Source organism: Eretmochelys imbricata, chromosome 2 (assembly GCF_965152235.1).
Source record: "Eretmochelys imbricata isolate rEreImb1 chromosome 2, rEreImb1.hap1, whole genome shotgun sequence".
In the NCBI taxonomy this organism is placed as follows: Eukaryota; Metazoa; Chordata; order Testudines; family Cheloniidae; genus Eretmochelys; species Eretmochelys imbricata.
In genome coordinates this window covers 105,548,145-105,574,511 of record NC_135573.1, presented here as the reverse complement: position 1 = coordinate 105,574,511, position 26,367 = coordinate 105,548,145, and the positions used below count along the sequence as shown (strand labels likewise).

At 40.5% G+C, this 26,367-nt stretch overlaps 2 protein-coding genes across 2 annotated transcripts; one reads left to right on the top strand and one right to left on the bottom strand.

Moving 5' to 3' along the window:
- Positions 1–291: 291 nt before the first annotated feature.
- Positions 292–13,271, bottom strand: TDP2 (tyrosyl-DNA phosphodiesterase 2). The gene is made up of 7 exons (XM_077810561.1): positions 12,825–13,271; positions 12,668–12,747; positions 7,794–7,961; positions 5,944–6,035; positions 4,868–4,986; positions 2,154–2,324; positions 292–963 (listed from the first exon to the last, which is right to left on the bottom strand). The coding sequence occupies exons 1-7, from the start codon at positions 13,218–13,220 to the stop codon at positions 682–684; spliced, it is 1,308 nt and encodes a 435-aa protein (XP_077666687.1). The 5' UTR covers positions 13,221–13,271; the 3' UTR covers positions 292–681.
- Positions 13,272–13,395: 124 nt separating this feature from the next.
- ACOT13 (acyl-CoA thioesterase 13) lies at positions 13,396–18,894 on the top strand. The gene is made up of 3 exons (XM_077810563.1): positions 13,396–13,837; positions 16,954–17,138; positions 17,643–18,894. Exons 1-3 carry the CDS (start codon positions 13,754–13,756, stop codon positions 17,797–17,799), a joined length of 426 nt encoding a protein of 141 aa, XP_077666689.1. The 5' UTR covers positions 13,396–13,753; the 3' UTR covers positions 17,800–18,894.
- The last annotated feature ends 7,473 nt before the right edge of the window (positions 18,895–26,367 follow it).

The window sequence follows — 26,367 nt, the reverse complement described above, 5'->3', positions numbered from 1 at the left end:
AGCCCAAGAGCATAACTTCCATATGTCTATTGTAAGATGGATGACTGAAGAAGTTTATCATCCAATATCCAATTCTTAAAGCCATTCTGTGTAATATTTCAGTTGTTTATTGAACTATTTTTTTTTTGTTAACATCTATTCATCCTTTTGAAAACACCAATATTATCCTTTAAGACTGAACTCTGAATTACATGGAAATGTCCTGAGTTACGTGAGATATTAGGTGCCTTGCGAGAAATAAGACAATGTTTATGGCATTAGCCACAAAAGAAACAGACATTTACACTAAAAAAATTTACAATCAATATTTATTGAGACTACTACAACAAAAAGTGATAAAAGAAAAAGAGCGTGAATGACTATGTTTTAATTCTTTGATGGATTATATTTGAGATTGTTTTCTCTCTTCCATTTAAAAATGGATTGTGTTTTGTATTTCTGTGCTTTATGCGACATTAAAATACATTTTTAAAAAGTTGGCTAGAATGCATACAAAGAAAATAAAAAGGTTTTGGCTTTTTACTCTGCAGACCTCCCAGCAAATGTTAAATGAGTGGGTAACTCCTTAGGATTGTAAAATAAATCTTATGTAAATTTAGAATTAAATTTTTGTGAAATCCAAAGGTTAAAAGATTTAAGAGCTTTTGCAACGATACATAGACTTTAAAAGCTTTGTTTTCTTTACAGTATCACATCAAAATCACACAGAAGACCCCAGTGATCGCTGGGAAATCTACCACAGTCTAATTTTTCTAGTCCAATTAAGTCCAAACTCCGTGGAATAATTTGTCCCCCTTCTGCTGCAGTTCGGAAGAATATGCGATCAAATCGGAACTTACATTTGTAACTTGCATCCAGGTTAGAATTGCAGTTTGTGTCCCATGTATAACGGCAGTGCCCTGGTTTGCCCAAAAATTCCCATATGTCCAAAATATTGTTAGGTAAGCCACCTACTTGAGTAACCTAAAGAGAGAAAAAATGGAACAACATTATACCCGCTAATGCCTTTAATGTAATATGCATGACAATCATTTGCTGAACCTAGAATTTAGATATTACAGCACATTGTTTTTCTGCACAGCACCAGCTACAACTATTTAAACACTATTTAAAATAGGATAGCCCCTTAAGAATTTAAGAAATATATAAAAATATAAACCACCTAAGACTGACTGTTCATGTTGCACTTCCCAAATCAAAGTGTGTGTAAGAAACCACTGCATTTTTAAGTGACTAAACCTGATCATGCAAGACTGGGTCTTCAGTAATACTTAACACCCTCAGTTGGAACCCCGGTAACCAATTTTTCAGAAGTGACCTTATTTTCAGTCCCTCCATTTTCAGTTGCTCCAAGTTAAACACATAGGATCTGACTTTCCAGAAGTATTGAGTACCAAAGCTCTTGCTAATTTCAACTTGAAGTGTCAGTGCTCAGCATCTCTGAAAATTGAGTGCTAGATTTCCAAAGTTGGGCAACTAAAAATGTGGCACCCAGAATTAGGTTATTTCTGAAGATTACAGCTTGCACATAGACTCTGTGTATTTCTTTAGAGGAGCAACACAAAGCCAATTGGGGAGGAAAAACCACCATCTCTTTTAATTTTGATGTCACTTCAGCTGTAACATTGCTCCAAAGTAGACATGCACAATCAAGCCTAAACATCATCTACTAGGCAGCAACCTCACTTGTCCCAGTTTCACTTTTTCACTTAATGGATGGGGTTGCTACAGGTATGTCTACACAGCAGCTAGACACTCCTCACTGGCCATGCCAACCTACTCGGCCCTGTTTCATTACTGTGTAGATGTCTGGGCTACAGCTAGAGCCCAGGCAATAGCACCCTATGAGGTGGGAAGGTCCCAGAGCTTGGGTTCCAGCCTGAGCCCAGAAGTCTACACAGCAATGAAACAGCCTGCACAGGCCGAGTTCTGTCAGCCTGCATAGGCCAGCCGTGGGTTTTTCTTTGCTGTGCAGAAATACCTTAGATGGCACACCTGTGCATGTTTGAGAGTAGAAAGCTCAACATCTCCGTTATGTATAACTGATCTGTGGGAAAAGTCACTGTATTCTATAAAAAGGAGGAAACCCCCCAACAGAGTTCAAAATGGTGGTTTGTTCTCAAAATAATTCTAAGCGGTTTACTGCTATTCACCTCATGATCTCTTAGGTTTGTATCCCCTCCAAATATAATGGTAGTTGACTCTGATGCCTCCTGCATTGTCTTTAACACCTGCCTCAGTTGATTTAAGCGTTCCTTGGCATGACCTTTTGTGCTCTCTAGATGGGAAGTCATAAGGCAGAGTTCATTACCAGATATATTCACCTGTTAGACAAAGAAAGAAATATTAAACCATACACCGTGGAATACAGTTGAAGGCCAAAGACAAAACATACTGTTCAAATATTGAACAGGAACAATCTTCTGCTTGTTAAAACTGCTATTATACAGGATAGAAGTGATTTACAACTTGATATTGGGCCTCTCTAATTCTGCTGTCATAAGTGAGGTTTTTGACAGTGAATGTGCCACTAGCAGCAGGCTTAAACGTTGATTTTTAACTAAGAATTCAAATCCGGTTCAGTTCACAGCTTATATATGGCAAGAAATACTCCGCACCCTAAAATCTTTCAGGACATTTTGCTGAGCAGGACAAGGGCATCCTTTTTTAAAGTTCCTTTATGAGGGCAGAATTTTCAACTTTTTATTCCAGAGCCATGCTAACCACTCTAAGCTTAAGGCTGGAAGTGGCTTTCAGTTAAAAAGCCAATGCTGACCTCTACTTCAACCCAAGTGAAACAAGTCTCCCCAAAATTTAATATCTTATCTTATACTAATATGTTATCTTATACTAAGGTAGAATATTTTTTTTTGAAAAGTCTGAGGTGTATATATAACTATTTGAAAGATAGAAAGGTTGTAAATATGCATCAGTAACTGAAGGGGAAATATTAACAAGATGTATTTTTAAAAAAACCAACACACTTGCATATCTGGAAAGTCAAAAGTTTAGGTTTAGTTCACATTATCTGGGTGGTTTTGGTTTTCTTAAAGTATACAAATGCAGAGAAGGTATCCCAAATAATCTTACTTTGCCCTTCTTTTCCTACTATTCTATGCTCCCTCTGTGTAAAAAGTTCATGTCTGGCAAGTATGACGGCTAAACCCTTTACTTTGGTGGTCTGGTAAAAACCACTGCAGCATAACTTTGCTAGACACTAAAAATCACAGACTGAACCATGGACACTGGATTTATAGCTTATTACAATATCTATAACCCACCAACAACCTGCCCCCCTCCTGCTGCCTATCCCCCCTATGTCTGAAGGGGTAACAACAGATCACTTCACCTTGAAGTATCTGGCTGATGAATCTTGCCCATATGCTCAGGGTTTAGCTGATCGCCATATTTGGGGTCGGGAAGGAATTTTCCTCCAGGGCAGATTGGAAGAGGCCCTGGAGGTTTTTCGCCTTCCTCTGTAGCATGGGGCACGGGTCACTTGCTGGAGGATTCTCTGCTCCTTGAGGTCTTTAAACTACAATTTGAGGACTTCAATAGCACAGATATAGGTGTGAGGTTTTTTTTGTAGGAGTGGTGGGTGAAATTCTGTGGCCTGCGTTGTGCAGGAGGTCAGACTAGATGATCATAATGGTCCCTTCTGACCTAAATATCTATGAATCTATGAATCTATGAAGTACATGAATCTATGAATCTATGAAGTACATGTTAACTGCCTATGCTAAACAATCTGTGCCACCTTGTATTTAGCTATGACACTCCGAGTATGTCTAAACTGCAATTAAAAACCATGGCTGGCCTATACCAGCTTACTTGGGCTCAGGCTAAGGGCTGTTCAGTTGAGATGTAGACATTCAGGCTCTGGCTCCAGCCCAAGCTCTGGGATCCTCCCACCTTGAAGGGTCCTAGAGCCCTGGCTCCAATCTGAGCCCAAATTACACCACAACTAAACAGCCATGCAGCCTAAGCCCTGCAAGTCTGAGTCAGCTGGCACTGGGTAGCCACAGGTTTTTAATTGCAATGCAGACATACCCTTTGAGTATATTTTCCAGACCTGAAGAGCTATGCATAAGCTTGAAAGCTTGTCTTTGTCACCAACAGAAGTTGGTCTAACATATTACCACAGCCACCTTGTCTGTCTAATATCCTGGGACCAACACAGCTACAACACTACTGCATATTGCAGCTGGGGACATATCAGACATTGTATACTTTGCAGTTCTACCAGCAGTTGTGGACAACTTAATCTGTACCTATTCTTAGCTTACTCAGGCTAATGGCAAGAGTATTTGAGGTTTAAGAAGCCCGCAGCAGAACAGACTTAAACTCCTGTCCTGTGGTTTAACTATTTAAATGGTTACAACAACCAGTGTGTCTGATGCGGAGAAAATCTAATGAGAAGGTGCACTGGAATTTCATAGGTTTGATATGCATACCAAAGATCTAAGAGGTACAATACTGAAGGTCTCTCTTGTTGCGGGAGGGTGAAGTGAGGGATAATCTCTGAGTAGGTGACACATGGTGGGTTGAGAATGGTACAGGAGAATGGAGTAATGTGACTTATATACACACATTTGTTGGGGGTAGCATGATTTGGTGAGAGCGTGGATATGTGTAAGAGTGTACAGATAAAATTGTTTGATGCATCCTTTCTAGAGTTTTTATTGGAGACTTCAAATCTAAATGCCCTACTTTTCAAGTTATTTTTTCTCTTAAATTATAATGATCTGTTGATGCTTTTTCCCTTCAAATTAGTACCCATATTTACAAACTTAACTCCAGACTAAGAAACATTTGTCACCTTAAATTAGACATTCAACTGCTTTGTAATATATAGTGACCCACTTACATGCACAACTAATAGGTTTCTCATCATGGAGGTTGTTGGGAAAGGTATTATTTCTTGCCTTAAAAACTTCACTCTTGATTTTTTCAGCATTATGGCAGTGAAATAACCATCTATATTACCTAAAGAGGAATAAGGAAAGGAAAGAAAAGTTCAGTGCTGTATGCACCATATTCATCCATCCCTTCATACAGAAGAATTACCGTATATACTCGTTAATAAGCCAAATATTTTTGGTAAAAACATGACGCATCAAAGAGCGGGAGTCGGCTTATAAACGGGCCTACACCAAAATTTGATGATTTTAAACTCTATGAAAATCACTGAATTGAATATCTAATACATTGTCGTTTTGTTTACCTGGAGCCCCTAAGTTCCCTGTGGCTGCGGTTCACCATTCCCAGCCAATGGGAGCTGCGGGAAGTGGCAAGCCAATTCCCGCAGCTCCCATTGGCTGGGAACGGTGAACTGCGGCCACAGGGAGCTGAGGGGCTTTGTGCCTGTGAACGCTCCAGGTAAACAAAGCGTCCCAACTCGCCAGCGGCTTACCCTAACGGGCCGGGCGCCAAAGTTTGCTAACCCCTGAAATATAGGGTCGGCTTATGAAAGGGTCATACAGTTTTCACTATTTTTACCTATCCATCTTGGGGGGTCAGCTTATAAATGAATGGGCTGATGAACGAGCATATACGGTATATATTTTCACAGAGATCTTTTCAGGTTGCACATTTCTTATCCTAATCCATACAACATGTAGCTATTTTCAGTAATAGTGAAGGATCAGAAAAATGAATTAATTTTAACTCTGTCCTTAATCTTAAAGTCTGTCTTTCTAAAAGAAAAAAGCTAGAAGAAAGTGACAGTTAATATGTTCATTTATAATTTGCATCAAACTGGATTCCAGAGTTTAGAAGCCAAGGAAATCCATTTCACTGATTTTTTCCCCTCCTTTTTCCTTTCAACTTCTACCAACGGTCAGAGTGGTATTAACAAGCTAGTGAGTAGAAAACAACTTTTTTTTTTGTTTCTTCTATCCATTTGAACCAGATTTCTCAAATTTTTAGGCCTTCATTTTTTACCTGGAATGATTGTGTAACTGACTGCTCTCTTCTGTAGGTAACTGAAGTATGGTGGAATAACCTCCTGTAAAAACACCACATCTGGACTGTATCTGAAATCAGCAAGACAAGTTTACAATATAACTTTTAAAGCAGACACAGTTTTTCACATTGTAATGCCAAATGTAAACAGAGTAAGGTTTTGGGTGTAGGGCTGGGGTTTTTTAAACATGTGGAGTGCCTATGATGGTTTCCAAAGAAGCTCTGTCACATCTGTTGGCATGTAAAAATGCCACCATATTTGGAGGGGAAAAAAAAGATTCAAATCTGTATTTTACCAACAAGTTACTAATAGGGGGGCCTAATTTCCTCACATAGATCTGGATCTCGAAAACAATTATGCAGGTGTCTAATTTTATGCACGTGGGGGAATTTAAGTTAGTGACTGAAAATATAGTTTCAGAGCACATTTAGAAGCCCTAAGATTTCTAGGAGAGTCCAATTAAGACCTATCACCTTTGTGATAACACCCCCCCCAATCTCCCAGTCCAGACTGACAGGTAAAAGGGCAATTGTTCTCCTTAGCCTTGTCTACGCTAGACCTTTTTTAAAGATCTACTTCTGCTGCACTACTATCGGTGGCTCTCCTGTTGCTAGTGACACTGGAAGCATTCATGTAGACAGGACACAGGCAGCAGCAGCTTGTCACCATTTTTATGTAAACATGCTCCGAGCAAGTACAGGGTTTGGTACTGGGATAATTTGCATGAAGGAAAAACATAGGGCCTTGTCTATCCACGAAAAATTGCACCAGTTTAATTATCAATTTAAAACTGATCTGATAAACCAATTTAAATGTATCTAAAGGGTTAACATTTGTTTAAATTGGTTTAGTTTGCACTGCTAAATTACAATATTAAGCTAAACGATTACAGGCAAGGATCACACCTGTTTGAGTGTAATCCATCCATTTTATGGGTTTGCACTGATTTAACTAAGAAAAGTCATCAACTCAGCAGTTTTAGTGCATCTTCACAATTTTTACTGCATTCTACCTATTCTGCAAATTTTAGGTTTGCATTTTACACAAACGGTTGTAAAGTTATCCACTGCAAAGCCACCACAACAGACCAACTGAAGACTGTTGAACAGCAGCATTTTTAAGTTGGGAACTCTCTGTTCCCAACCCCACACACCTCAGCAAAGAATAAATGTCTCCAATGCAATGAGACTATTTAGTTGATAACATTTTAAAAAGAATATGGAAAATAAATGCAACCCCCATGTTCAGATTCACAGTTCAAAGTACAAGTAATATGGAAACAAGAAAACAGTAATGTCAACTCAGCCACTTTATTTGTAATCAGGATTTTGTATTTCTGTTTTTCCTTTTGTGAGTGATCTTTTTGTGCTTTGTCTTAAACTACACACCATAAAATAATGCAAGTTGTGCAACAGGGTCAAGTTAATACTGTCACTGGAAGCACAGCATTTGCATTTCCTGACGTTATAATCTATTATTTCAATCCCACAACCTCCTGACTCATTACTATAGCTAGACATTTAATATCAATTATGCTTATTTAAAAAAAAAAAGTTATATGTTACAGTGACTATCTGGCAAAAAGGCTTTTAGTACCAAAGCTTGCATATATTGGGAGATTAGGTTCAGAACCTCTTTTGGCCAACCAAATCACAGCTTTTAGTTAAGCTAGTTTAGGATTACACACATTATGAAGTTTCTGTATTATAGTATTTCTGTATTTGGTGCTTGGATACTTTGGGGGTATACATCCTATAGACTCTTAAAATAAGATACGATAGTTACGAGTCTAAATATTAAACTGACTTATAAAGGAGATAATACTTACAATGCTAAATAAGAGCAGACTCCTCTAGCTCTGTCGTCTTGATTTCCTAGATCCAGACCGTCAATATTCCAGGTAAGTAAAGAGAACCTGCTGTCATCTTCTTGTTGCCTGCAGTCTGCATTGTTCACTCCAGCACTACTAGTAGTAACATCAGCAGTCAGGTCAATACTAGAAAGAATATTTAAAATTTTTGCATTCAGTAAACTGAGCATTCCCCTGGAGTAACGTCCATCTTCTAAAGCAGAACATTTTTAGACCTCCCCAACTAAAAACCTATTATTGAACATACTGCAAAAATTAACAAATTACTCTCTAATTTTAAAACATCTAAAATAAATACATTGACTGAGAACATATGCAACAATCACATGGTGCGGTTAGTATGTAGCTGTAATTAATGTTTTTCTTTTTCATTGCAGACACAAGACAAAGGGCTTGATTCTGATTTAAATTAAACCAGCTTAACACAACTAATTTAAATTCTCTCCAAACCTTTTAATCACCAAGGAGAATCTCAGGATACATGAAAGAATCTGAGCAGGTTTCATACCAGAAAAAGAAATAATGGTCACCTCGTTTTATATGTCTGTGTTCTGAAACTACTTTGATTCCTCTGTCTGTGTACACCTCCTCTAAAATATTAATGACTGTCTATTTTGCCATATTTCTTTGGGAAGAAGCACCCCAGTCTTCAGTGTTTCAAAGCTTAGGCCTGGTCTACACTACAGACTTTACTAAGATTAACCAGCATGCTTCTACAATGTAGTACACAGACTATATTGCCATATGACTTGAGTTTTCTTGTGTGATTGGGAGCAAACTATGCTCAAAACCTTGTTAAAGAGGTGTGCTCCAATTCAAGTTCCTGTAGTAAAGAAAAAAAGCTGTAGCACAGCTTGTCCCCATCAAAACTGGCAAGACAAGATCAAATGGGTCTTTTAGGAAAGTTAGGGACACGATGGGATTTAATCATACTACTTAGGCATAAACTTATTGTGAACATAAAAAGAAAAGGAGTACTTGTGGCACCTTAGAGACTAACCAATTTATTTGAGCATAAGCTTTCGTGAGCTACAGCTCACTTCATCGGATGCATACTGTGGAAAGTGCAGATCTTTTTATACACACAAAGCATGAAAAAATACCTCCCCCGACCCCACTCTCCTGCTGGTAATAGCTTATCTAAAGTGATCACTCTCCTTACAATGTGTATGATAATCAAGTTGGGCCATTTCCAGCACAAATCCAGGGTTTAACAAGAATGTCTGGGGGGGGGGGGAGGGGGGGGAGGAAAAAACAAGGGGAAATAGGTTACCTTGCATAATGACTTAGCCACTCCCAGTCTCTATTCAAGCCTAAGTTAATTGTATCCAATTTGCAAATGAATTCCAATTCAACAGTTTCTCGCTGGAGTCTGGATTTGAAGTTTTTTTGTTGAAGAATTGCAACTTTCATGTCTGTAATCGCGTGACCAGAGAGATTGAAGTGTTCTCCGACTGGTTTATGAATGTTATAATTCTTGACATCTGATTTGTGTCCATTTATTCTTTTACGTAGAGACTGTCCAGTCTGACCAATGTACATGGCAGAGGAGCATTGCTGGCACATGATGGCATATATCACATTGGTGGATGTGCAGGTGAACGAGCCTCTGATAGTGTGGCTGATGTTATTAGGCCCTGTGATGGTGTCCCCTGAATAGATATGTGGGCACAGTTGGCAACGGGCTTTGTTGCAAGGATAGGTTCCTGGGTTAGTGGTTCTGTTGTGTGGTTGCTGGTGAGTATTTGCTTCAGGTTGGGGGGCTGTCTGTAGGCAAGGACTGGCCTGTCTCCCAAGATTTGTGAGAGTGTTGGGTCATCCTTCAGGATAGGTTGTAGATCCTTAATAATGCGTTGAATGGGTTTTAGTTGGGGGCTGAAGGTGACGGCTAGTGGCGTTCTGTTATTTTCTTTGTTAGGCCTGTCCTGTAGTAGGTGACTTCTGGGAACTCTTCTGGCTCTATCAATCTGTTTCTTCACTTCCACATGTGGGTATTGTAGTTGTAAGGGGCCTAATAACATCAGCCACACTATCAGAGGGTCAAACTGGACAGTCTCTACGTAAAAGAATAAATGGACACAAATCAGATGTCAAGAATTATAACATTCATAAACCAGTCGGAGAACACTTCAATCTCTCTGGTCACGCGATTACAGACATGAAAGTTGCGATATTACAACAAAAAAACTTCAAATCCAGACTCCAGCGAGAGACTGCTGAATTGGAATTCATTTGCAAATTGGATACAATTAACTTAGGCTTGAATAGAGACTGGGAGTGGCTAAGTCATTATGCAAGGTAACCTATTTCCCCTTGTTTTTTCCTACCCCCCCCCCCCCAAGACGTTCTTGTTAAACCCTGGATTTGTGCTGGAAATGGCCCAACTTGATTATCATACACATTGTAAGGAGAGCGATCACTTTAGATAAGCTATTACCAGCAGGACAGTGGGGTGGGGGGAGGTATTTTTTCATGCTTTGTGTGTATAAAAAGATCTTCTACACTTTCCACAGTATGCATCCGATGAAGTGAGCTGTAGCTCATGAAAGCTTATGCTCAAATAAATTGGTTAGTCTCTAAGGTGCCACGAGTACTCCTTTTCTTTTTGCGAATACAGACTAACATGGCTGTTACCTTGAAATTGTGAAGATAGGACCCCTAACCAAAATACTTCCTCTCTACAACTTTTAAACATTAGTAAGTTATGCACTGCTGCCAAGCTTAGTGCTTTAAAGACAAGATGATAAGATCCATGCCTTAAGGAGCTTCAATCTAAAGTGCACAAAAAGAGACCGGGGTTGTGGGTGCTCTAGGGATATAACAAAGTAAATAAGAGCTATAATGGGCATGCATTTCCAAGACTTCCCTGCCAAGATGAAATTTTATGGTTATACTATAATGTGAACTCACACTATAATGTGAACTCACATCATCATTTTAATGTAGCTATAAAAACATGGGTGTTTGCTTAGTAGTGGAAAGCTAACCAAAGCAGTATATTTTCTAAAAGGACTTGGAAGAGGGAGGCTATCCCAGACATAGACTATGTCTACAGTAAGATATTTCTATTAAGATTTCCCAATTCAGTCCCACTAGTGGAAGCTAAGTGCATGCTGTGCTCCAGTTGTCAACCTGTGCTCCATCTACACTAGTCTAACACTGAACTGATATTGAGAAATTTTAGCAAAAATGTATCAGGCTTTGTCTACATGGGAAAGTTACACTGGGATAACCTCTTAAATGAATTTAGATTGACATAATTAAAGTAATGACCTATGTGCCTGCCCAACCTGATTGCCTTCTATGATGAGATAACTGGTTTTGTAGATATCGGGAAAGTGGTGGATGTGATATACCTTGACTTTAGCAAAGCTTTTGATACAGTCTCCCACAGTATTCCTGCCAGCAAGTTTTAAAAAAAGCACGGATTAGATGAATGGACTATAAAGTGGATAGAAAGCTGGCTAGATCGTCAGGCTCAACGGGTAGTCATCAACGGCTCAATGTCTAGTTGGCAGTTGGGATCAAGCAGAGTGCCCTAGGGGTCAGTTTTGTTCAACATCTTCATTAATGATCTAGATGATTGGATGGATTGTATCCTCAGCAAGTTCATGGATGACACTAAGCTGGGGGGAGAGGCAGATATGCTGGAAGGTAGGGATAGGGTCCGGAGGGACGTAGACAAATTGGAGGATTGGGCCAAAAGAAATCTGATGAGGTTCAACAAGGACAAGTGCAGAGTCCTACACTTAGGACAGAAGAATCCCAGACATCGGTACAGGCTGAGGATTGACTGGCTAAGTGGTAGTTCTGCAGAAAAGGACCTGGGGATTACAGTTGACGAGAAGCTGGATATGAGTCAACAGTGTGCCCTTGTTGCCAAGAAAGCTAACGGCATATTGGGCTGCATTAGTAGGAGCACTGCCAGCAGATTGAGGGAAGTGATTATTCCCCTCTATTTGGCACTGGTGAGGCCACATCTGGAGTATTGTGCCCAGTTTTGGGCCCTCCACTACAGACAGGATGTGGACAAATTGGAGAGAGTCCAGTGAAAATTATTAGGTGGCTGGGGCACATGACTTCCAAGGAGAGGCTCAGGGAACCGGGCTTATTTAGTCTGCAGAAGAAACGAGAGAGGGGGGATTTGACAGCAGCCTTCAACTACCTGAAGGTGGGTTGCAAAGACGATGGAGCTCGGCTGTTTTCAGTAGTACCAGATGACAGAACAAGGAGTAATGGTCTCAAGTTGCAGTGGGGGAGCTCTAGGTTGCCTATTATGAAACACTTTCTCACTAGGAAGGTGGTGAAGCACTGGAACGGGTTACCTAGGGAAGTGGTGGAATTTCCTTCCGTAGAGGTTTTTAAGGCCTGGCTTGACAAAGCCCTGGCTGGAATTGGTCCTACTTTGAGCAGGGGGTTGGACTAGATGACCTCCTGAGGTCTCTCCCAACCCTAATCTTCTATGACTTTAAGAGAGTCCGCACACATGCTGTAGCGCAGGGATACATGAAACAAATCCGGTTTACCAGCAGACAGCATACAGACAGACACAGGATGCACAGACGCGGTGGGGGCGGGAGGAGGGCAATCAGCGGGTGAGAGATTCACACGGGGGTGGATCTTGAGATGCCCCTCGCCTTTGGGAAGGAGCTTCACAGCGGGGGACGAGCAGCATCAGCAACGCTAGCAAAGCGGAGCCGCGGGGCCTCCCCTGCAGCTGCAAGGTGCTGGCCAAGAGGGGAGGGAGGCAGACGAGGGGGGGGCTGGGCCGGGGGCCCGGCTACCGCCTTCCCTGCGAGCTTGAGTCCCCCCCCGCCCGCGGCGTCGCTCACCAGGTCTCCGGCGGGGCGCGGGTCCTCCCGCCCACGTCTCGCTGGTCCACGGGCGGCTCGAAGTAGGAGTTCAGCGCCCTCTGGAAAGCAAAGGAACGGGAGTGAGGGCCCGGCGCAGCAGCAGCAGCCCCCAGCCCGTCCCGCGCCCGGGCCCTACCTGCATGTGCCAGTCGTTGTCCGCCAGGCAGCAGCGAGCCAGGGCCAGGTCGCTGCCGGTGATGGAGGCGAACTCGGCGCACAGGAGCTTCCTGCGCTTCGCCAGGGGCTGCACCGCCTCCTCCTCCTCCTCCTCCTGGGGCCGGGGCAGCGTCGCCTCCTCCCGCTCCTCCTGGGATTGGGGTTGGGGCAGCGTCGCCTCCTCCCGCTCCTCCTGGGATTGGGGTTGGGGCAGCGTCGCCTCCTCCTCCTCCTCCTCCTCCTCCTCTCGGGGCCGGGGCCGGGGCCGCGCCTCCTCCTCGGGCCGGGGCAGCGCCTCCACCTCCTCCGGCTGCGGCACCGTCTCCTCCTGGGGCCGCTCCTCGAGCAGCCCCTCCGCTGCGCTCCCGCCCTCCATGGCTCCGCTCGCGGGCTGCCCTGCCCCGCCCTACCGGCCACCCCCGAGCAGCGCGCCTGCGCAGCACTCACCCAATCCCAGCGGCCCTACTAGCGGACGCACGTTCCGAGCGTTGCGGGGGGAGGGGTGAAGGGGGCAGCGAGCTCAAGCCCCGCCCCACGGGGGGAGGGGGAGGGGGAGGGTCCCGCGAGCCCCGCGTGGGGCGCGCGCGCGTGACCTACGTGAACGTGGGTCAGAAGGGCCGCGAACGTTCGGCCTGTGGAACGTGGTAAATCGAGGCGGGGTGGAACCAGGCTACTGTGGCCCCGGGAGAGGGCCAGGGAGAGCGCGCGGGGCGGGGCCAGGCCAGCCTCGCCCCCTTCTCGTGCTGCGTGTTTTGAAGGTCACCCAGCCTCTTGTTGCTGCAGCTGCTCCCAGCCCCGCAGAACTCACTGGGTGCGCCCGGTTCCGGGGGACTCTTTCCCGCCGGCTGGAGCAGGTGCCCCACGCCGCGCTCTCTGCGGAAGAGGGACGTCGCCACCAGCCTTTAAACCATGACCTCCTTCACGATCCACTCCTTCCGGGAGATGATGAAAGTCTTGCTGAGCTCATCCAACTTTGATCGGGTGTTAAGTAAGGTATGGTTGTAGGTAGGAATGGATTGATGCTTGGCACTTGCGTAGCTTTTGTTCTATGAGGAGTTTCAGAGTAGCAGCCGTGTTAGTCTGTATTCGCAAAAGAAGCGAGGAGTACTTGTGGCACCTTAGTACTTGATGCACCTTTTGTGCATCCAGTGAAGTGAGCTGTAGGTCATGAAAGCTTATGCTCAAATACTCCTTTTCTTTTTGTTATATGAGGAGTGCATCGTCCAGAGTGTATCAGCAGTTGGTGTGTAGATATTAAACATATACATATGTAGGTTTGGCAGAATTCGATTTTTTTTGTATAATTTTGATGGATACTGTCAATGTTTATTTTAAAGCATCTTTCTATATTTAAATTTGCACAGTTGTGGGAAAATTCTGGGGGCGATTAAACAATGATTATTTAATGTAGCTGTTGAGATTCAAAAAGTTAAAGCACATGTCAACAAAACATGTCAAAGTATGGAAAGTAAATAACCTGAAATCATACTCTAAATTCTCTATCCGCATTTTTCTTGCTTTATTTGTCTGTACATTTTGATTATTATGGATGGAAAAATTTTATAAGTAAAAATCTAATTCATCTAAGTCAGTGGCTTTCAACCTGTAGTCCATAGACCCTTGTGGGTCCATAGGCTATGTCTAAGGAGTCAGCGAATGGTTGGCATTACCATAGAACAGTGTTTTAAAACCCATGGTCTGCAGACTACACCTAAGATTTCTAAAGGGGTCTGTACCTCCATTTTAAATTTTTTAGAGGTTTACTAATGAGAAAAGGTTGAAAACCACTGTTCTAAACCTATATATATGCAGCACAAAGTCACTGTCTTGAGAGACTTACAAACTAAAATCCCAGTTGGATCTTCTCAGTTTAAATCCGTAGGGTTGTAGTAGGGGCCTGTCCATTCTAGGAGATGCAATTGCAAAATTGAGGCCAAAAAGTATGATCCTGCAAGCTCTCACATGAGTACTGCTTCCTTACATGAGAATTCAGTGGGACGAGTTGCATGATTTAGGCCTACTTTTGTGAATAAGGGTTTGCAGGATCTATTCCTGATTGGCCAGTACACAGAAAAAGGGGGTGGGATGCAATGAAATGTTTAGTCGGAATTCTGACTTTCTAAACTGCTGCTGTCTGAATCCATGATATCCAGAATTTGTATTTAGGCCTCTCTCTGGCATTTGTACTGAAAGTAAAATTCTTTTTCTTGAACCCTGACTTTCCAAAATAAGTTGTCCCCTGACGCGTTTGTAAATGTCAGGAGCGACTTATGGTTTGGATTGTTCAGATTAGGGTTTTTAATAATCAGTATTCTTCTCCTCTTCATGCTATATTTTAACAGACTAGACAACAACACAGGAGAGGTTGTTTAAAATGTTATTTCACAATAGCTATAATACCTTTCTGTTTTAGGGGCTTTCTAGCAGTGGCTGAAGCCAGGCCTACATCTAAAATTTAGGTTGACCTATCTATGCTGATCAGAGGTGTAAAAAATTCACACCCTGAGAGACATCGTTAAACTGACCTAATCCCCAGCGTAGACAGCGCTAGATTGATGGAAGAATTTTTCTGTCAACTTAACTGCTGTTTCTCGGAGAGGTGGATTTAGTAGAGCAACAGAATAACTCCTTCAGTTGATGTAGTTAAATGTCTTCTCTACAGCGGTTCACCTGCACCACTGTAATGTTTCTAATACAGACATACCCTTAGAACTCCATTGTAGGGTTTTTTTTTAAATCTGTTTCAGTGATACCAATCAATAGTGAACTGATAATGTTATGAATATATTTGTCAAAAATAGGACATACATATGCCATCTTTAGTAAAATATTACTACTTCCAAATGTATAGTAAGAATCTCTTACTGAAATAACTTAGTATTTCCACCTCTGTGACATTTCATCCTAAAGCCACTTTGAATGATTTATTTAAAAAATAATTTTGCAGGGATGAATATAGTTACAGAAACTGTACTTTTCCCAGTTTTGTGGGGCACCTTATGTCCACTGTTCTCATTTTGTAATATGCAAAATTTTCAATAGTTCCAACTGGAATCAGGAGAATGTATTTTAAATGCTGTAGAATACAACTTCTATGCATTAGAATCAATTAACTAGCCTCTTGGGGCTTGTCTGCATGGGGAAATTTACCTACATAATTATTCTGCTATAGTTATTCAATACCTTCCCATGTGGGCATTTTTATTCTCAGAATAAGAGTTCAACACAGGGAGTTATACTAGTGTAATTATACTAGTAAATTTTCCCATGGTGAAGCCCTGAATATGTTGGGCTAACATTTCAAAGTATTCCTTTCAAAATACTGATTTAGTTCCATTATTTAAATTGATGTTGCTTCACTTTAAGGATTACTCAGACGTTGCTGATTTTCATTCTGTCAACAAGAGGCTACGCAACTGTGCTAGCCAACAATGTGGGGAAAAATCAAAGCAAACACTTAGTAGTAACTTTCTATTAGCTTTAAGCCAGGTATAAAGTCAGACAAGTCAACTTTCCATTTTTAATAGAGTTCAGTAGAGTTTGAATCAAGCAACTACTGAAATCTCAAGATGATTACAATAAACTGACAGTGTCCATATTTGAGACACAAGATGGGTGAGGTAATATCTTTTATTGAACCAGCTTCTGTTAGTGAGAGAGACAAGCTTTTGAGCTTATACAGAGCTCTTGTTTAGGTGAAGTTGGTCCAGTAAAAGAACAGGTTTAAGAATTTTATTAAGATGATGTTAAAATAAAAAGAAAACGGTATATTATTCACCCATTTTGTTTCACCAATATCCTGGAACCGACATGGCTACCCCAACACTGCATACAATGTGCATATTTGTTTTTATAGGAGGTATACATTTCCCTAGGGAAACAATTTGCAACTGGAGATTTATAGAAACATCTGGCTTGACACTTAAACCATAATGGTTTAATCCTTTATTTTTCTCTTCCCCTCATTAGTCTAAAAACTGAACCAAGATTTACTTTCAAGTTGGTCTGTTTACTTTGAGAGCAGTCACTAGACTCGTAATAGTCCGTATGTTTCCCCTTATTGAGATTTTGAATTAATAGAATTTTGTTCCTCTTTCCTGTTTGTTCAGATGACAGTTCTTTCTGCAACTCCTGGAAAGGTTGTTTGTGAAATGAAAATAGAGGAGGAGCACACAAACAGAGGTGGCACCTTGCATGGAGGTTTGACTGCCACACTGGTAGATGTAGTGTCAACAGCAGCATTGTTGTACACAGAAAGAGGAATACCCGGGGTCAGTGTGGATATGAACATTACGTACGTATTGAACATGCTTACTGTCAAATGTTAGATCTTAATGTTTGATGTGTTCTACTAACAGGGCCTGGATTCTGCTAAGTTTCTTTTCCATGATCTACTTACCACTTTAGTGACAAACTGCAGTCTATTCTGAAAGAACAACTTCTAATAAAGTCATTATAGATCCTGTTTGGGAATATCATCATGTGGTTGAGACACTAGTTTGAGGCAGTCAAATGTTCTTTAAGCTCCCTCTTTTATTATGTTTGGTTTAATGCCTTAGTTACTTCTAGGTAACAAAGTCCAAATTCTATAATCTTCTCATGCATGGAATTTCAGTGGGAATATCAGTGTGAGCTCTGCCTGAGGAGAAGCTGCAAGATTCAGGCCTGTGAAAAGGTGCAAGGGGTTAAGTACAAACTGACTATGGTAGCTCCTTCAAAAAATAATTTTAAATGGATGAATGTTCCCTGATTTGTAGCATGTTGTTGTATAAAACAATTGTTCTGTTTTTCATTCAAGATACATGTCTGCTGCTAAGACTGGGGAAGAGATATTGATCACTGCTCAGATTTTGAAGCAAGGAAGAAGTCTTGCCTTTGCCAGCGTGGATGTAACAAACAAGGCAACGGGAAAGCTTGTGGCACAAGGCAGACATACAAAACACCTTGGACATTAATATAAGAAAATTATATCTAAAAAGGAAAGTTTGTGCTTAAGATGCTAGCATTGAATTTTTTTTTTCTAATTTAAGCTGTATCAAGTCACCACGATATGAAGGCAGTTAAGAGGTCTATGTAAAATGAATTGGTCTCAGTCCCATTCCTAGTGGACAAGTGTTCATATTGTAATTGGCACTAATTCTGAGCTTGTTGCAGTCTTGGTAGAGAGACCAAAAACTGAAGAGACAGGAAGACCAATGTATTTCTTTTGTGCCTGAAGATAAGGTCAATGTTCAGGCTCACTGGTGGGACTGGGTGGGGAAGCTTTCTGCTCCCATTCTGAACCTCTCTCATGAAAACATGGTTCCAGTCTCTAGGGCTGTCAGTTCATAACCTTTCAAAAACTAAAGCAACTAACAAACTGCATTTTTTTTGTCCTATGCTACCAAGTGTTAAAGTAACAGGTGTTACAAGTTTAGTATTGCTGTTTTAAATTATTAATCTGAAATAAGAATATTTTGCAAATGGGAAATGTAATACATTGAGAACATAGATAAGTCTTTATATCTGGCAAATGCCTAACTCATTAAAAAAATTCAATAAATATTCAAGAAGTACACATTTAATAAAAGCTCTCATACTACTACATTAAGTAAGCTCATTCAGCCTGGATGAACAAACTATTTTCTCTGTGAAAAGTTGTATAGTTATATTGTGCTAGAGCAGTGTTTCTCAACCAGTGGCTCATGACCTCTAGGGGTGGGATTGTGCATCACAAAATGCAATCAGGAGCGTTGTGAGGTGTTGAAAATTTCAAAACCATTCTGAAGCAAATTACATTTCCAAAATAACTTTGGCGGCAGCCAAAACCGTCAAAGTGTTTGAGATCAAATAGTAGTAGTTGTATTAGAGTTATCACTGATATTTTTTTATTCTTTAATATAAAATGCAAGGGGGTTAACTTTTTCTAAAATGACCCTTACCTCCTTTTTAAAAATTAATGTATTTAAATATGGCATAGCTCTGTATTTAAAAAGTCTGTCATTCTTGCCAAGGCAAATTGACCCAGTCAGTGCTTTCTTCTTATATACAGTAAAATGGGAAAAAAAATCTTTCCTATTTTTGCCATTTAATTCATTTTAAAAAAAAAGCTTTTCCAGTGACCAGTATCTGTTTCATTTACAGAACTATCATACATTAACCATTTAGTGAAAATCAATGTTAATGAATAGTATTACATCCACTTTGTTTTAACGGACTGAAAGAAAATCTGCCATTCTGTAATTATATACCTTTGTCTTAAATAGGCTATTGCCTTATCTGTGCACTGAAACAAATCAAGCTCTGTTTGCATGCCATCTAATAAAAGCCTAGGCGCTTCCCACATGGAATCAAATACTGTTACTGCTGTAGATGAGTGAATAATGAGGAAGTGATGAACTGAATATTTTATTTGCAAAAGTTGACTAAATTAATCAACTCTATGATTAAGGTTAAAAATTAATCAATAAGGTGAACTATTGCAGCAAACAGTTTAGCCACTGCCCTCATATCAGTCAAAACTTCCATTTTCTTCATTGCTGCTTATGTTGGTGAGGGAATAGAGAATGAGCAGGTCTGTATTCAGAAGGCATCTGCATAGCTTTAGAAACAGAAATTAGACTCCACTGGGAGTCATCCTGTGTAATGACTGCAGGATCATGCCATTAGCATTTACTTTTGCTGTAACTCTAATGCAGTCGTTCATGTTGCGTTAGTCCCTGTTGCATAATTAAGAAAATGGGACATAAGTGTTGTTAAGCAGGCCAGATGAATCTGTTAACTGATTTTTAAAGTATCTTTGAATGTTTATATTCCTCACAGTTTATGCCGTTTAATAAATGAAAATGGGGTGGAGGAGAGGAAGATGGCTTAAAAATGTTGGGTGGTGCTAGCACTTCATTCAAATCTATTCACTCTATTCAAATCTCTCAGCTCTTGGTCTGTAGGCCAGAACCAGACCCTTACACGACCAGGGTTGCCAAGTCTCCAGGAATTAAAGATTGTCATGTGATAACCTTCAGGACTAGGCAATGCTATGCTCCACTACCTTACTAAGATAATCATTAAGTATTTTTAAGAATCTCATTACTTTCAAAAGTTATGGTGTATGAATTTAGCTTTTTATGCCACACATGCCTTTTCATTTTCTTTTGAAAAAGAATATTTAGTTTCTTTAGGGAAAGACTTACTAGAAGTATGTGAAGTGTCATCTTTGGGTGTCAAGTGATTTGATTAAAAATGTATGTGAAGCATTGCCATTTAGAGTTAAATCAGTGCTCACTACAAACAGACTTCCATTTAGAACAATCTGGCAGATTGTCAAAGGCACTTCTCGTTTCCTGAAATGTTGTTTTGAGTGTTGAGAGTTTTAGGGGAAAAACAACACCTGACTGGAAAAGAAGAGTAGTCAGTGCTGTTAGATAACTGGATCTCTGATTGCCTGCACAGTCCTTGTGTCTATGCACCCAGCTAGCCAATTACCTACTGCCCTGAGACTGGCTTCTGTCTAACCACTACTTACTTTCAAACACTCATTTCTGGTCTCAGCAGAAGTAAAACTCTAGGGAAACAAATCATTGCTAGCAACAGTGAATGGCTGTGGATACAGAAGAAGAGCTATTATTATACAGACAGATGAGGAGAAGTTTTATGCTCTAGAGTAAGAAGCATGTGTAATGAGGTATGGAGAAACTTATCTGCACTAGTGTTCTCTTCATGCTTTTCTGACTTGTCTTGCGATTACTGCTATCCAAGCCCTTTGGCTGTACTTATGAAGCCTCTCGTTTTCATCACTTCCTTTTCCCTAATTAGCCCACAATAGTTTCACTTGGTCTGATCATTTTTATTCACTTACCTACATTCTTCCTTTATGTTATAATGCTGTTATAAATGTTTATAGGAATTATAGTGACAAAATTCAGAATTATTTTCTAGGGGGTAGATGCTGTATATCAGCTATTCATTCATACCATGTGAATGTCATATTTTAGACAGTTTGACTTTATACATGTAACCTGTTCAATAAAATAGAATTTACATTTATTTATATTGCACTCAGAGTCAGCTTCTGATATCCCTACTCTGAATAAGTTTCCCCAATTGAATTGGCAGAGATTATTTAAAATAAGGGACTAATCATTTTGAGTAAAGAGACCAGAAACTGAGTGCAAGTTAGTCATATATACCTCAGTGTAATAGCAGTAACAAGTAACTATGAAATAGAAATACCAGATCACATGTTAGTAAAAATGACAAAGCAGTAAGTGGAAAAATGCCAGATCTGAATGGTTTAAATTCGTATATCAATATAAAAGGTTATTCTCTATCTGGGTTTATAACAAACACACCAGAAGATTGAGAATAATATTTTTGGACCTCCCCAGTGTCGAGGTCCCATTAAAAATAGGGAAATAGTTAATCCATACAGTTTGCACATTTGGTTAACAGTGTGGACATACAAAAGTTAACCTTACATATTCCCACACACACTGATGCACAAGACACATGGGCTTTCTCCATATACATATAACTATAAAAAACCCTCAAAAGTTAAAGTTTAAAAAGAATGTTAACATTTCAAAGTAAACACTAAACACAATCTTAATTTACTCCCATTTTGTATATGCATTAGGACACTGCCTTTCATTGCATAATCATATACTCTTTCCCACAGGACCCTTCAACGGAAAAAATATCAAGTGAACTCAGATGATCCTCTGCATTGTTCATCAGTGGGATTCACAACCACGGTTTTCAGAGCCACAGCACAGACCTTGACTATTTGAGCTGAAGGAGTAACTCCATTAGCTGGTGTACTATCCTGTGTAATGTACTGAATCAACAAGTTACATATAGAATCATAGACTTTAAGGTCAGAAGGGACCATTATGATAGTCTAGTCTGACCTGCACAACGCAGGCCACAGAATCTCACCCACCCACTCCTGTAACAAACCCCTAACCTAGGTCTGAGCTACTGAAGTCCTCAAATCGTGGTTTAAAGACTTCAAGGTGCAGAGAATCCTCCAGCAAGTGACCTGTGCCCCACGCTGCAGAGGAAGACAAAAAACACCCAGGGCCTCTGCCAATCTGCCCTGGAGGAAAATTCCTTCCTGACCCCAAATCTGGCAGTCAGCTAATCCCTGAGCATGTGGGCAAGACTCACCAGCCAGACACCCAGGAAAGAATTCTCTGAAGTAACTCAGATCCCACCCCATCTAACATCCCATCACAGGCCATTGGGCATATTTACTGCTAATAGTCAAAGGTCAATTAATTGCCAAAATTAGGCTATCCCATCATACCATCCCCTCCATAAATTTATCAAGCTTAGTCTTGAAGCCAGATGTGTTTTGCCCCCACTGCTCCCCTTGGAAGGTTGTTCCAGAACGTCACTCCTCTGATGGTTAGAAACTATCTAATTTCAAATCTAAACTTCCTGATGGCCAGTTTATATCCATTTGTTTTTGTGTCCACATTGGTACTGAGCTTAAATAATTCCTCTCCCTCCTTGGTATCTCCCCTCAGCCTTCTTTTGGTTAGGCTAAACAAGCCAAGCTCTGAGTCTCCCTTCATAAGACAGGTTTTCCATTCCTCGGATCATCCTAGTAGCCCTGTTCTCTGTACCTGTTCCAGTTTAAATTCATCCTTCTTAAACATGGGAGACCAGAACTGCACACAGTATTCCAGATGAGGTCTCACCAGTACCTTGTATAACGCTACTAACACCTCCTTATCTTTACTGGAAATACCTCACCTGATGCATCCCAAGACCGCATTAGCTTTTTTCACAGCCATATCACATTGGCAGCTCATAGTCATCCTGTGATCAACCAATACTCCGAGGTCCTTCTCCTCCTCTGTTACTTCCAAGTGATGAACCCCCAGTTTATAACAAAAAAAAGTCTTATTAATCCCTAAATGCATGACCTTGCACTTTTCACTATTACATTTCATCCTGTTACTATTACTCCAGTTTTTCAAGGTCATCCAGATCTTCCTGTATGATATCCCCATCCCTCTCTGTATTAGCAATACTTCCCAGCTTTGTGTCATCCACAAACTTTATTAGCACATTCCCACTTTTTGTGCCATAGTCAGTATTAAAAAGATTAAATAAGACTGGTCCCAAAACCAATCCATGAGGAACTTCACTAGTAACCTCCTTCCAGCCTGACAGTTCACCTTTCAGTATGACCTGGTGTAGTCTCCCCTTTAACCAGTTCCTTATCCACCTTTCAATTTTCATATTGATCCCCATCTTTTCCAATTTAGCTAATAATTCCCCATGTGGAACTGTATCAAATACCTTACTGAAATCAAGGTAAATTAGATCCACTGCATTTCCTTTGTCTAAAAAATCTGTTACCTTCTCAAAGAAGGTAGGTTTTACATGAACTACCTTTTGTAAAACCATGTTGTATTTTGTCCCAATTACCATTGACCTTAATGTCCTTAACTACTTTCTCCTTCAAAATTTTTTCCAAAACCTTGCATACTACAGATGTCAAACTAACAGGCCTGTAGTTACCCAGATCACTTTTTTTTCCCCTTTTCTTAAAAATAGGAACTATGTTAGCAATTCTCCAGTCATACGGTACAACCCCTGAGTTTGGAGATTCATTAAAAAATTTTGCTAGTTGGGCTTGCAGTTTCAGGTGGCAGTTCCTTTAATATTCTTGAATGAAGATTATCTGGGCCCCCCCATTTAGTCCTGTTAAGCTGTTAAGAGGTTAGCTTCTTCCTCAGAAGTGGTAATATCTACCTCCATATCCCCATTCCCATTTGTCATTTTACCATTATCCCTAAGCTGCTCATTAAAGACTGAGGCAAAGTATTTGTTTAGATATTGGGCCATGCCTAGATTATCCTTAACCTCGACTCCATCCTCAGTGTTTAGAGGTCCCACTTCTTCTTTCTTTGTTTTCTTATTTATATGATTATTGAACCTTTTACTATTGGTTTTAATTCCCTTTGCAAGGTCCAACTCTACATGGCTTTTGGTCTCTCTCACTTTATCCGTACATGTTCTGACCTCAATAAGGTAGCTTTCCTTGGTGATCCCTCCCATCTTCCGCTCCTTGTAGGCTTTCTGCTTTTTCTTAATCACCTCTCTGAGATGCTTGCTCATTCAGCTTGGTCTACAACTCCTGCCTATGAATTTTTTTCCCCTTTCTTCAGATGTAGGCTTCTGATAGTTTCTGCAACTTTGACTTGAAGTAATTCCAGGCCTCCTCCGCCTTTAGATCCAAACTTCAGTCCAATCCACTTCCCTAACTAAGGTAGCATATGCAGCAATAGCCCCATTTTTGCAGACAGCATACTCAAGCATATGGATAGGACGTTGTTTGAGGCAACTTTACTGTAAACAACACTTGTAGCTGCCCTATTAGAGAACTGTGTAAGCATATAAAGCCTTGCTCAGTAATAATGGTTGTGAAGTGCACATAATACCAGCCAGTAGTACTACAGTAGAACTCCAGATCTTCTTCCCAATCCAGTATTTCCATTTTGGGTCTCTCCCCACCCTATAGGAAGATTTCATTTCTATGTGATTGCTTTGGAATTCAGAAAATGAAGGTGCATCCAATAAGCTCTCTATGCAAGTAGAAATCTGTGGTTTGTAACTACCAAAACTAGATAGACTGGACTTTCACAAGGATAGCCAATGGCACATTCTTCTTCCCAGCACTATCATCTTGCTTAATTTCAGTGTTACTTTACACCACAGAACTACCAGAGCTGTTTGAAAAGTTAAAATTAGCAAAACTTTCAACTTTTCATTAGCCTTGTTAACAAGTTTAAAAATTGTTTCTGCTCAATAAATCAAGCTGAGGCAGAGATCGAGCATGTAAAATTTCAGCCAAACCAGTTAGTTTAGCATTGTTCTGAGCATTTGGAAGCATGTGCTTAATAAACAGAAGTGTTATATTACCGAAATGTGTTACAACTGCTTGATGTATGATGCATCATTTAATGTATCAATTTAAGTGTAATCTAGTAAAGATCTGGGGAATGGATTTTATTTAAAAGTATAATGGAGGAATAAAGTAGTATCAGTTATTCAGTAGGTGGATAAGATGTAAAAACCTAGTTCAACCTTCAGTAAGCTCCTGGCTCCAGCCCCTTCTCAGACCCACTCTTCCCTCCCACCCCAAATGCAACCATTTCCTCATGCTAGCTGGTGTGCCACAGTAACTACTTACCGGTTTCTTCAGCTGGACAAAAAACTACATTACTTAGTAGGTTAGGAGTGCAGATTTAGCATTTTGAGGCTTAAGAGCATTATAAAGTGATTGCCCCATAAACTCGTATTCCATAGTTGGTAGGTAAGCATCCTCTTCTGCAAGCATCCTTTTCCACTGCCAAGATACATGGAAAACTTGAACCAACCACAGATACTCCTAACCAGTCTGCTCTGTTGTACCCATATCCCTGCCCAGATTTCAATTCCTATTATATTCAGACTTAAGAGCCACAAGAGAATTCTCCTGCCAAGAATCAAGTAGGACTCCTGCTACAACATACAGGGTGCGTAGTGAGAACAGCCTCACAGAATTTGTCTTTTTCCTATTAGACTGTTTAAGGACATACAAGGGAGGTGTACATGTGTCAAAGAATGTTAACTAAACAGCTCAACCTTTTACGAACCTATGTTTTGGGTGTTTATGCAGAGTTGCTACACATACTTAAGTTAGCACAATTATGCTTCATAAAAGATTTAATAAAATGAATCCTACCCTTTAGAGTTGTGAAGACTGCATCAGCTCACACACACCTCTAGCAGAATATGACCCCAAAGATGGCCTAAAAATAATAGCTCAATGACAAACTGCTCTCATACGGTGGGAACTTTAAAACCAGAATATTCAGTGTTCTCCATAGTTGGAGATACATTGACAAAATGAGGCAGTGAGAAATTCAACATCCTTCCTAAATGCGAGGTCTCTCCTTTCCTCTCCTCTTGGGAGGGCACAAAAGATGGTGAATCCCCTTCCCAGAGCAAGAGATTTAAGACTCAAATACTGAAGGGGGTGGGGGGGTGAAGCCAGCCTCCTAATCCTTCCCTGGGAGTCAGAAGGCTCCAATGACATCCCAACCCACCTATTAAAACCTGTTTCCCTTTCTCCTTTCCTGACAAACTTCTACAGTTATGTTACTTGTCAATTCAACATCCTCAGGAAGTTGAAAGCTTGGTAGTGATATAATAGATTTAATTTATCAAAGTGTGTAAGAAATAGTGTATAGCTTGGAATAGGCAGTGTTTTAAGAGTATACTACTGTTTAAATTGAGGTCTCTGCCACATAATGTAGGTCTGATACCTGTACATCTGTAAGATTCCCATACAAATCCATAAGACAACAGCAATATGATTGAGTACAGATTACTTTCTGTAACAGAATTTTAAATTAAGATGAAGGATCTGGCCACTGTGGATAAACCTGTAGATGTCCTCATAAACCAGTATCTTGATTTTCTTTTACAACTGTTAAAAGATTCTATAATTAGAAACAGCAATTCCCTCACTAACTCTTATCCTTTGC